The sequence below is a fragment of the Somniosus microcephalus genome, chromosome 23, assembly GCF_052327205.1.
Source record: "Somniosus microcephalus isolate GS21.2 chromosome 23, FLI_Smic_1.0, whole genome shotgun sequence".
Lineage (NCBI taxonomy): Eukaryota > Metazoa > Chordata > Chondrichthyes > Squaliformes > Somniosidae > Somniosus > Somniosus microcephalus.
The window spans coordinates 19,335,751-19,348,109 of NC_141009.1; the positions used below are offsets into that span (position 1 = coordinate 19,335,751).

The 12,359-nt window shown below is 47.2% G+C and overlaps 1 protein-coding gene across 4 annotated transcripts in view; it reads right to left on the minus strand.

Moving 5' to 3' along the window:
* Positions 1–12,359, minus strand: part of cntrl (centriolin) — a 121,865-nt gene that overhangs the window by 63,626 nt on the left and 45,880 nt on the right. For all 4 annotated transcript variants that reach the window (XM_085965555.1, XM_085965554.1, XM_085965556.1 and 1 more), the window contains exons 12-14: positions 4,160–4,313; positions 3,560–3,780; positions 1,691–1,867 (exon numbers count right to left, since the gene is read on the minus strand). In XM_085965555.1, the coding sequence (XP_085821681.1) occupies positions 1,691–1,867; positions 3,560–3,780; positions 4,160–4,313 (552 nt within the window). The remainder of the gene's footprint in view (positions 1–1,690; positions 1,868–3,559; positions 3,781–4,159; positions 4,314–12,359) is intronic.

The window sequence follows — 12,359 nt, forward strand, 5'->3', positions numbered from 1 at the left end:
GTAAGTTGGGTCGATTCCCATTGTGTGCTGCCACCTAGTGGCTATTTGGTACCTAGCAACTGCAGTAAAAGTGCGGTAAAGCACAGCAAGTGCAGTAAAGTAAACTACAGACCTACAGCGGCACATGCTCTGGGAAGTTGTATTGTTCCCATGCCTGAGTCTTGGATATTAATTGTCTGTAAGTACTTGAGAATGTTATAGATGATTAGTGTACACTATGTTGCAGAAAATGTTTAGTTTGTAACTTTTCTCTGTAAGCAAACTTACACAGCTAGCCGTGAAGTGCTCGCTCTCTGTCTAGCTGGTTAACTAGTAACTGTATTTTGATGCACTATGTACAGGGCTAATTTAAAGAGAATGCCTTCCAGTTTGCTAAATGTATATTCACAGTAAGCTGTGTTTCCACGTGTTTGGTAATTTACATGCCAAATGTACTGTGTTGCTCAGGCGTACCTAAATTTGTGTATGCATATCAGTTATGCGCTTGTATACTAATGTGTGCTTCCATTTGTGTTGTATTTCAGTTTTACAATAAGAATCTTTCAGTAAAGCTTTACAAGAAAAGTCAAGCCTTGTGATTTTTATGGGAAGATATCAAGTTGTTAGCTATCTGTCTAGCTCTGCATAGGAACGTGCTGCGAGGGCAGAAAAAAGGGTATCCAACATTTGTAGAACCTATACCCCAGCTAAGGGTTAACACTTTCAGAGAGTTGGGTAGACACAAAAATAAAAAAAATCAAATACAGTAGAATATGGGAAAAGTCTTTAAAAGAAAGAAACTTCAGGTGACTAATGCAATTTTGAAGCAATGAAACAAATCCAATTATATTATGCTTCCAGTGCTTTTACAACATCATCATTCTGGCCACAGGACTTCCCAATTTCAGGGACGTTCTGTACAGACCGGTGATGTGAATTTGTTGAAACGTGGGGATGGCTGAGTGTCTATGCTGCTGTCAACACTTTGCCTCTGGACTACATATGCCACTTCACGTGGAATGCAGGGCATCATCGGAGGCAGCACTGTAAGAAAATATTGAGAAAAAAGAAAAAAAAAACCAGCGTATGCTGCAAATCTGAAAAACTAGAAAATGCCGAGAAGAGAAAAAACAGATTCTCCAAAATATTAGATTTGTGTGGGAAGTTTGTATTCGACAAACTGCTTTCTAATTAGAAATACACTGTGAATGATTTTCAGCTAAGTTTCTGAAAATGATTTTATTACCATTTATATCCTGCAGTCACTTATTAACGGATAGTTGATTTATTAAATTGACTTCAGCATGTAGATATAGCTATAGTCAACTTATGTTTAATTTATGGAATCAACAGCAAAATGACACAGGAACCACTGAAAAGGAGTATTAGCCATTTTAAAGTTGTACTCTAGCAATGACATATGGTAAAAACAAGTTTTAAAACAATTACCAGTTATCTAATTCAACAGAAAAATTTCAAAAACATCTAACAACCAATGAACTTAGGCAAGCATATATACCCGAGTATGCAGTGCCACTCACTCCCAATTCTCAGCAATATTTAAATCCAGCACTGTATAAACGTGGATATAAATAAGCAAAGTATTTACTGGCGGAATAATTACTTCGCATTCCTCAAGACATGTCAATAAATATAAACATGACAATTTTGGGAGAATGAGCAAGAATCAAGCACTCAGATTGTAACTCACTTGACTAAGCTTCCGGAGTCGCTCCAGTTCCTCTCTAAGCTGGTTTGCTTCAATGTCCCTTTCTTGCAGTTGAGATTCTAATTCAGCTTCATACTCACTGAGGTCACCCTGAGCTTGATGCAGGGATTCATTCAATTCCTGCTGTTCTTGTAAAGAACGTTCCAGGTCAGACAGTTCCTACAATGAAAAAATAAACATGGATGCTGCAGCTCATAAAAAAGTTAAAAAGGTTTAGGTTATATATGCATTCTTCCAAGTAAATCCATTGTTTACTATTTAACTAGAAATGAATATATATTACCCATTTCGTATGGTACAGTATAATAATTGCAAATGCATCTTTACTTCTATAACAACAACAGAAAATGCTGGAAACACTCAGCAGGTCAGGAAGCATCCGTGGAGAGAGAAAAACAGAGTTAACGTTTCAGGTCTGTGACCCTTCGTCAGAACTGATGAAAGTTGGAGATGTAACAGGTTTTAAGCAGGTGCAGAGGCATGGAAAGGGGGGGGGGGGGGGGGGGGACGAAGGAACTTAAAGGACAGTCTGTGCTAGGATTGAAGGCAGGAGAGATTAAATGTTGCAAATGGGGATGGCAGAATCATCAACAGCTGCGGCCTGAAAAACTGGGGGGGGTTTATAGTCTGAAATTGTTGAACTCAATGTTGAATCCAGAAGGCTGTAAAGTGCCTAATCGAAAGATGAGGTGCTGTTCCTCGAGCTTACGTTGAGCTTCATTGGAGCAGTGTGAGAGGCCGAGGACAGAGAGGTCAGAGTGGGAGTAGAGGGGAGAATTAAAGTGACAGGCGACCGGAAGCTCGGGGTCACCCTTATGGACTGAACGGAGGTGTTCTGCAAAGCGGTCACCCAATCTGCGTTTGGTCTCCCCAATGTAAAGGAGACCGCATCGCGAGCAGCGAATACAGTATACTAAATTGCAAGTAGTACAAGTAAATCGCTGTTTCGCCTGGAAGGGGTGTTTGGGGCCCTCGACAGTGGGAAGGGAGGAGGTAAAAGTGCAGGTGTTGCATCTCGTGCGCTTGCACGGGAAGGTGCCGTGGGAAAGGGCTGTTGGGAGTAATTGAGGAGTGGATCAGGGTGTTGCGGAGAGAGCGGTCCCTTCGGAATGCTGAAAGGGGAGGGGAGGGGAAGATGCATTTGGTGGTGGGATCACATTGGAGGTGGCGGAAATCGCGGAGGATGATCCGTTGAATGTGGAGGCTAGTGGGGTGAAAGGTGAGGACAAGGGGAACCCTATCGTGGTTCTGGGAGAGAGAAGGGGCGAGAGCAGATGTGCGGGAAATGGAACGGACAATTCTATAATGTTCTGTTTGCATAATTACAGCAGCAAAAGTGGACACATTAATATGAACAGACTACTTTTTTTTCTGCGCTTCCTATCTTGTTATAATACACTATGGGGTAGAAATCCGTCGTGGGCAGTAACGCTAAACGAGCGATATCGCATCGGCTGACTGTTATATGCCACGCTCGAAATTCAGTCCCATTGACTTCAAAACAACTGAATATCAGGCGGGGAGTAGAACAGGCGGCCCAAGCGATACCGCCCGTTTTGCGCTACCGCCGAAGACGAATTTCTACACCTATATGTTTAATAGTTGATGATTAATTTCTGCCTATCATTAGTTGCCAATTTGGTAGGTAATCTATCAGATTATCAATATGTAGCTGATTAGGCCCTTACCTATGATGGTCATAAATTAGAAGAGCTTTTTTGAAAATGGAGTTGAATTGTAAATCCATATATTTTGTATAATTTATCCTTGATTAAATTTCTATTGAAATCACCTTTCTTGTGTAGAAAAATGGTATAGCTCCTCAGCGATCTAATGCACTCAAATACATACCTTTCTCAAGTTCCCTGCATCCATGGCAACAATTTCTAGTTGATTCTTCTGTTGTTCCAGCTCAGCCAATCGATGCAACAGTGCCTCCTTTTCCTTCTGCAGCTCTGTGCATTCCTCCCGGGCTCGTTTTGCCTGCCCCTTTACACTCTCCAAGTACTCCTGCAGCCCAGCAATAATACCCTCCAGGTCCCGCTTCAGTACCTCATTAGCTGCTATCTGGCCTATTCAAAATACATTCCAACAGGTTAACCCTTAAAGCACTGGTCACAACATTTATTGTGCGAGGCATTACGGAGTTCTGATTTATTCAGCAGGAGACAATGTACTTAATGAAATATTGTAAACATTGTAATCCAATTAATTAATATTGCAGCCCTTTCTTGAGGGGTCGCATATCCAGATATATTAAAGAAACAAGCTTATTACCCCCAAATTTAGATTTGGATTCTCATTTTGATTTGCTGTCACTTAGTTGAAAATACAGAAAATAAACTGAGCTCTTTGCGGACATGCTCTTTAGGAATTCTCGGTTAAGATTTCAACAAATTACACTCACTTACACGGGAGCCTTCCTCAGAGTAAAAAAAACTTAACAGGTACCTTCTGTCAGCTGCTCTTCCAGATCCTTGATGTCCTCAGTTTCCTTAGCAATTCGAGAGAGCATTTCATCCAGACGTTTCTCTAACTGCTTGTATTGCTTGGACATCATGTCAAGTTGTTGGGCTTTACTGACCATTTGAGCTTTCAAATGTGCCTAAGAATAAGTGAACCTATTTAAGTGAGCTGCTGTATATAATAAATGCCACTTATTTTCCATATTTTAATTAAGGTACAATTGCGTTTTACCTAACATTTCAACAATTTGAATACAAACCTATGGGGGGAAAAATTCAGTTGCTTTGCGCCTCCCGTTAGCGCCCCAAGAAGGCGCTAATGGGGCGCAAAACAACTAACCCCCGGGCACGGCGATGTTTGCGCCGCTCGTGAAATTGACCAGACATTTTGCGGCGGCACTAAACACTACCGCCACGATCTCCTGTGCCCACAAATCATGACGTCAGTCGAGCGTGCAACGCCCCAGACCGGATATCGAATGGCGCCCCCTGCCTTACTGCCTGCCGCAAGCGACGACAGGTTGAGGGGAGTGTTTTGAAGTCGGGAAGGGACTGGGGGAGCACTATTTAAAGGCAACCGCTTCCTGCCTTTTTATGTCGGCGACATTTTTGCACCACGCATTCTGAGAGGGGTTTCTGGAGAGATTCAACACTGTGTGAAGGAGTTTTGGGTACTAAGCAGCACTTTGCAGGTTCATTTTGATTTGACCTTCCTTGCATCGATTTAGAAGAGACTATGGGGGCTGCTCTCTGAGCTCTTTCTCTGGGTCTCTCCATTGTTCTTTCCAGCAGATTTGATGTACAGGTCTCTCCAGGCCGAGATTCAAGGCTGCAATGAGCAGGGTGTGGATGGAGAGCAAGATCGACCCTTCCCTTTAAAAACTGGCCGGCGCCAGTGTGTCTGTGTTCCATTGCTGACTGACATCACATGAGCTTTGCCAGCGCTCTGAAGTAGCGCTTCGCTCCTCGACGTTAGTGCCTTAAGGGAGGTGTGTAGCGCCTGATTTAGCGCTCCAATCACCTCCAGGGGTGAAAGAAGCCAAGTTTGCAGTCAGAGGTGATAATTAGCGCCAGGTGCTAAACTTTGCGCCCCAAACGGGGCAATACCGAATTTCTCCCCCATGGAATGTTAATTAACTCTTTATACTCCAATTCATTTGGATAATAAATTTAACATATTTTAGTAACTGCATATGTATGTTTCAATGCAACCATTAACAGTGCTAGATAAACTAACTCCAACATGTTGTGCTATGGAATAGTGGAAAGCATGTCATTATGAGGAGGCAGCAAACAGGCATTTCTCCAAATAGAGGCAGGAAACATCATGCAAGTGTTGCTTCTGGACACTCCGACATTGCTCCTGTGGACAGTTTGGAGCAGCTTCTGCATGAAAGCTGGTCAATCACTGGTCTTCTCCACTACAGTTGGTACATTGTCCAAGAAACCAGTAAAGAAAATGGGGTTTGGGGGGCAAAATTACCATATACTTCCAAATAAAAGATGAGAAATAAAATTCCAACCTGTCCTTGATTTTATGCCTTTTAGTACACAATAGGATAGATTTTATAATCGGGCTCCGATTTTGCAGGTTCAGCTCCATTTTCATAATATGGTCAAGCTCCCTGGCCGTATTGGACCTAGCTTTGGGAGCTCACTAGGGGATGGCTCAGAGCTTGTGTGTAGGTAGTCCTTAAAATGCTGATTACGAGAGGTGATGGATAAATTAAAGTTCACGTATTGTGTTCCTTAAACTTAAGTGGCTAGATATGTATGGGGATAAAAAATGTTGGTATCCTCTAAAAAGGATAATAGTATGTCTAATGTTTATTTCAACCTTTCTAAAGGCTGGATGGGTAATTAAAAGGTCTGGCAAAACCCTTTGGCTGAAACAATAAATATGGAGGCAGGAAACGGAGTCTGTGGCCAAATGATGGAGCAGGCCAACACTCCCAACCCCATATTTGATGGGTGGCGAAAGGCGGTGATGCAGAATGAAGTGATAGCAAGGAGGTTAGCTCTGCTTGCTATTCCCAAACACCCTGCCCTTGAGCAGCAATGTAACATGCCTGGAACGAGGTTGCGTAAGAGAACTTGAGGGTGCAGATAACTTTTACTGTCATTGATAGCCATGTGGTGCACGTTAGCTACAGATGTCCTTGCAGCAAATAGCAAAACTCTTCATCTGGCTAGCTGCTAACCCAGAGCCTGAACAGCCAGTTCCATGTGGTCATTGCAAGGTACATAAACCAGTGCCTGTAAATGTTGGTGGAGGGTACTGGTACGATAGCAAAATACTGCAGATGCTGGAAATCCGAAATAACAACAGAAAATGCTGGAAAAACTCAGCAGGCCAGGCAACATCTGCGGAGAGAAATTAGAGTCGACGTTTCAGGTCTAACCCTTTTTCAAAACTGGAAAGGAAATGAAATAGATCGAAAGGCAGGGCTGGGAGAGAACAAAAGAAGTGAAGAGAACAAAAGAAGTGAAGAGACATTAAGAGGTATTCAAAACGAGACGAGATGGTGATAGGACTAGTGAAGACAAAAGAAGGCCCTAGATTAGGTGTGAAATGTTCTGGCAGAGAGACAGCTGCCATGTGGGAGAGAGAAAAAAAAAAAGTGGGGGGGGGGCGGGGGAGGGAAAAACCAAAACAAAGGGGTGGATTAAAAAAATAAGTAAAAATGTGATAGGGGCCGAGGTTATGATCTGAAATTGTTGAACTCGATGTTGTGTCCGGAAGGCTGTAAAGTGCCTAATCGGAAGATGAGGTGCTGTTCCTCGAGTTTACGTTGAGCTTCCGTGGAACAATGCACGAGGCCAAGGACGGTGAGGTCCGAGTGGGAATGGAGCGGTGAATTAAAATGAGAGGCGACCGGAAGCTCGGGGTCACCCTTACGGACTGAACGGAGGTGTTCTGCAAAGCGGTCACCCAATCTGCGTTTGGTCTCCCCAAAGAGGGTACTGGTAGGTGGGTGAAATCGGCATCTGACACAACCCGCCCTGCCTGGCATCCTTCCATTACTAAACTTTCCCCATAAAACATGTTTTGGGGGGGGGGGGGGGTGGTGGTGGTGGAATTCCCATTAGGAAAGCCACTGTCCCAATATCATTGACATAGCAAAAAAAAGGCAATGCCACAACACTTGGTACAATGCTTCCTAGAGATAAGGGGGGGAGGGGGGGGAAAGAGAAATTAAGAAAAATGGTTCAAAAATAGCTGGTTCAAAAATACTACAGAGGTCCTTAAATGCATTCCATTAAAAGCACAATCCAGGGGCCAAGGGCCAATTTTATACAGGTGGGTAGATGATTGAGCACTACAGGAAATTCTATGATCATCAAAATGACAGAATGTGGCCCAATTTTAATATTTTTAATAGCAAACTGGTGGGCACCTCCTGCACTAGACAATCAGTAAATTGGTGGGAATCTGAAAGAATGGATTTCCACCCATTTTTCTGATCAATCGGATCACTTTAGGCCAACTAACCCACAGGGAACCTAACCCAATGACAGTCAGATTAGTTATGCCTGTTTTCCAAAAGAGGGCCTTCTCCATCCCAAGGTATAGTCTTACCCATTCTCTTGTGTTTGAGGCACAGTGGTGATCTTATTTTAGGGTTGAAATATAACTGGTATAACTGCTACTATATATGACTTCTATAAATTGACAGCATTTCAGGGCCAATTACGTACCATTTTAAGAGAATATCCCAGTACAGGCTCACAAGAGTCATATTTATGAGGCTTACCTTAGCATGTACTAGATTCTTAGGTAAAAATGAAGTTGTTATTTAAATTAATGACACACATTTCACAATTTTATAAATACAAATGGGTGCCCTGTGCATTACATAAGAACATACAAAATAGGACCAGGAGTAGGCCATACGGCCCCTCGAGCCTGCCCCGCCATTCAATAAGATCATGGCTGATTATCGACCTCAACTCCACTTTCCTGCCCGAGCTCCATATCCTTCGATTCCCCCAGAGTCCAAAAATCTATCCATCTCAGCCTTGAATATACTCAAAGACTCAGCAGCCACAGCCCTCTGGGACAGAGAATGCCAAAACTTCACAACCCTCATCTCGGTCTTAAAATGGCCTACCCCTTAGCCGGAGACTATGCCCCCTAGTTCTAGACACTCCAGCCAGGGAAACAACCTCCCAGCATCTACCCTGTCAATCCCCTTCAGAATCTTGTATGTTTCAATAAGATCAACTCTCATTCTTCTAAACTCCAAAGAGTATAGGCCCATTCTACACAATCTCTCATCATAGGACAGCCCTCTCATCCCAGGAATCAATCTAGTGAACCTTCGTTGTACCGCCTCCAATGCAAGTATATCCTTCCTTAGTTAAGGAGACCAAAACTGTGCACAGTACTCCAGGTGTGGTCTCACCAAGGCCCTGCACAATTGTAGCAAGACTTCCTTATCTTATACTCCCAACAAACCTTGCAATAAAGGCCAACATGCCATTTGCCTTCCTTATTATTTGCTGTACCTGCATGCTAGCTTTGTGTTTCTTGCACAAGGACACCCAAATCTCTCTGAACACCAATGATATACCTATCAATTCATTCCATGAAAAGCGACGAGTTAAGATAGTAACTATAGGTTTTTATTGGCTAAATAACAGAGCCCACCCTCGTGGGTGATCGGTTCCAACAAGGAAGAATACTAGCCAAGCGGTCACCTTTATACCTGGGCAAGCAGGCGGAGCCATGGGCGGAGTCAGCTGAGGTATGCCTAGGTATAACAGCGTGCGTGGCAAGAGGTAACCTTGTGTAGTGATAACAACAGTGTAAACAGTGATAACAACAGTGAACGGTTGTGAACGGTAACAGTGGTTTACCACATTCACCCCTTGTTTAAAATTGAGTCCGGCGGGGTGAAGTGTACTACCAGTTCGTGTATGTCAGTCTCTCAGGAGGCCTCATAAGCCTTTCTGATCGGCGCAGCAGCGGCGGCGGTGGTGCAGTATCCGATGTTAATGCTGGTGTCTGCGTGGTCGACGAAGGCTCCTGGGGTTCCGGCATGCCGTCTACAGGAGCTGGATTTGGGGGAGTGGTGGGGGGTGACGGTGGTATCTCAGGGGTGCCCGAGGGTGCGAGGTCTCGCAAGGAGACAGTGTCCTCCCGCCCGTCTGGGTATGCCACATAGGCGTACTGGGGGTTGGCGTGCAGGAGGTCCACCCTCTTGACCAGGGGGTCCATTTTATGGGCCCTCACGTGCTTCCGCAGCAAGACGGGCCCCGGAGAAGTCAGCCATGTTGGTAGCGAGGTTCCCGTAGTCGACTTCCTGGGGAAAACAAACATTCGTTCATGGGGGGGTGGCGTTAATGGCAGTGCAAAGCAGTGACCGGATGGAATGGAGTGCTGCCGGGAGGACTTCCTGCCAGCGAGAGATTGGGAGGCCCTTAGACTTTAGGGCTAGGAGGACGGCCTTCCAAACTGTCGCGTTTTCTCTTTCCACCTGGCCGTTCCCCCGGGGGTTGTAGCTGGTGGTCCTGCTCGCAGCAATACCTCTCGCGAGCAGGAACTGGCGAAGTTCCTCGCTCATGAAGGATGCGCCCCGGTCGCTATGTATATAGTTCGGGAACCCGAACAAGGCGAAGAGGTCGTTCAGGCATTTGATGACCGTGGTACTGGTCATGTCTGGGCAGGGGATGGCAAAGGGGAAACGGGAGTACTCGTCAATAATGTTGAGGAAGTACACATTACGGTCAGAGGACGGGAGGGGCCCCTTAAAATCGATGCTCAAGCGCTCGAAGGGGCGGGTGGCCTTGATCAGGCTTGCTCTGTCCGGCCTATAGAAATGCGGTTTGCATTCGGCACAGGTTTGGCAGTTCCTGGTCATGGTCCTGACCTCCTCGATGGAGTAGGGCAGGTTGCGGGCCTTAATGAAGTGGTAAAGTCTGGTGACCCCGGGGTGGCAGAGGTCGTTGTGGAGGGTCCGTAGTCTATCAACTTGCGCGTTTGCGCAAGTACTTCGTGATAGAGCATCCGGGGGGTCGTTGAGTTTACCAGGCCGGTACAAGATATCGTAATCGTAGGTGGAGAGCTCAATTCTCCACCTCAAGATCTTGTCGTTCTTGATTTTGCCCTTCAGCTTGTTATTAAACATAAAAGCAACCGAACGCTGGTCGGTGAGGAGGGTAAATCGTTTGCCTGCCAGGTAATGCCTCCAGCGTCGTACCGCCTCCACAATCGCCTGGGCCTCCTTCTCGACAGACGAGTGTCGGATCTCAGGGCCCTGGAGGGTCCTTGAGAAGAAGGCCACAGGTCTCCCCGCCTGGTTAAGGGTTGCCGCTAGGGCGAAGTCGGAGGCATCGCTCTCCACTTGGAAAGGGATGGACTCATCCACTGCGTGCATTGTGGCCTTCGCAATGTCTCCTTTTATGAGGGAGAAGGCTGCGCCTGCTTCTGCTGTCAGGGGGAAGGAGGTGGACTTCATGAGGGGTCTGGCTTTGTCCGCATAATTCGGCACCCATTGGGCATAGTAAGCGAAGAGCCCCAGGGTTCTCTTCAGCACCTTTGGACAGTGGGGGAGGGGAAGCTCCATGAGGGGGCGCATTCTTTCGGGGTCGGGGCCGATGACTCCGTTCTCTACTACGCAGCCGAGGATGGCCAGGCGCGAGGTATTAAACACACATTTATCCTTATTGTAAGTGAGATTCAGCAGTTGGGCCGTACGGAGGAATTTCTCCAGATTAACATCATGGTCCTGCTGGTCGCGGCCGCAGATGGTGACGTTATCTAGATAAGGGAACGTGGCCTGAAGCGCGTTCTGGTCGACCATCCGGTCCATCTCCCTTTGGAAGGCCGAGACTCCGTTGGTGACGCCGAAGGGAACCCTAAGGAAGTGGTAGAGGCGGCCGTTCGCCTCGAAGGCGGTATACTGACGGTCCTCAGGGCGGATAGGGAGTTGGTGATAGGCTGACTTGCGGTCGATGGTGGAGAATACCCGGTACTGTGCAATCTGGTTGACCATATCAGATATGCGGGGAAGGGGGTATGCGTCCAGCTGGGTGTACCGGTTTATGGTTTGGCTGTAGTCGATGACCAGGCAGTGTTTATCGCCGGTCTTAACGACTACGACCTGGGCATGCCAGGGGCTGGTGCTCCCCTCGATGATGCCCTCCTTCAGGAGTCGCTGCACCTCAGAGCTAATAAAAGCTCTGTCCCCGGCGCTGTACCGCCTGCTCTTGGTAGCGACGGGTTTACAGTCACGGGTGAGGTTAGCGAACAAGGAGGGGGGCGGGACTTTGAGGGTGGAGAGGCCGCAGGTGGTACGCGGTGGGCGGTTTAAAATTTGCTGGTTGTAGACTGTGAGTGGGAGAGGTCCACCGTAAGCCAAAGTGACACTTTGAAGGTGGCATTGGAAATCCAGCCCTAGTAGGACGGCAGCGCAGAGCTGGGGCAGGACGAGAAGTTTAAAATTTTTATATTCCGTGCCCCTAACCAACAGGGTCACTACACAGTAGCCACTAATGTCTGTTGAATGGGACTTCACCGCCATCGAGATCCGATGGCGCGCTGGCCGGACAGTGAGGGAGTAGCAGCTCACCGTGTCTGGATGAATAAAACTCTCCGTGCTTCCGCTGTCGAACAGGCAGGACGTGGCGTGGCCGTTTACTTCGATGTCCATCATGGACTTGGACAGATGATGCGGGAGGGCTTGGTCAAGCGTGACGGAGGCCAGTGTATGGCTGAGCGAGCTGCTGTAGTCTGCAGGCGAGGCGGTGGTCGGGTCTGGAGACAAAACGGCGGCCGAGTGCGGCGAACAAAATGGCGGCGCCCATGACGCGGGTCCCCACGAAGTTGGACAAAATGGCGGAGAAGATGGCCGCCCCCACAACTCACATGAGGCACTGCTGGCGTCTGTGGCCTTGATCAAAGATGGCCGCCCCCACAACTCACATGAGGCAATGCTGGCGTCTGTGGCTTTCCCCCTGCAGGAGTTTACAAAGTGGCCTTTCTTTTTGCAGCCGGAACAGGTCGCATTCCTTGCAGGGCAGCGCGCCCTTTGATGTCTCGCCTGGCCACAGAAGCAGCAGCTGGCGGCCCGATCGCGGAGGTCCGCTGCCACAGCGGGTCCCGGGGGTGGCGGTCCCGATCGATTCCGGGACACCGACGCCGTGGTGGGTCCCAGGGGCGGCGGTGCGAGGGGAATTGCGGC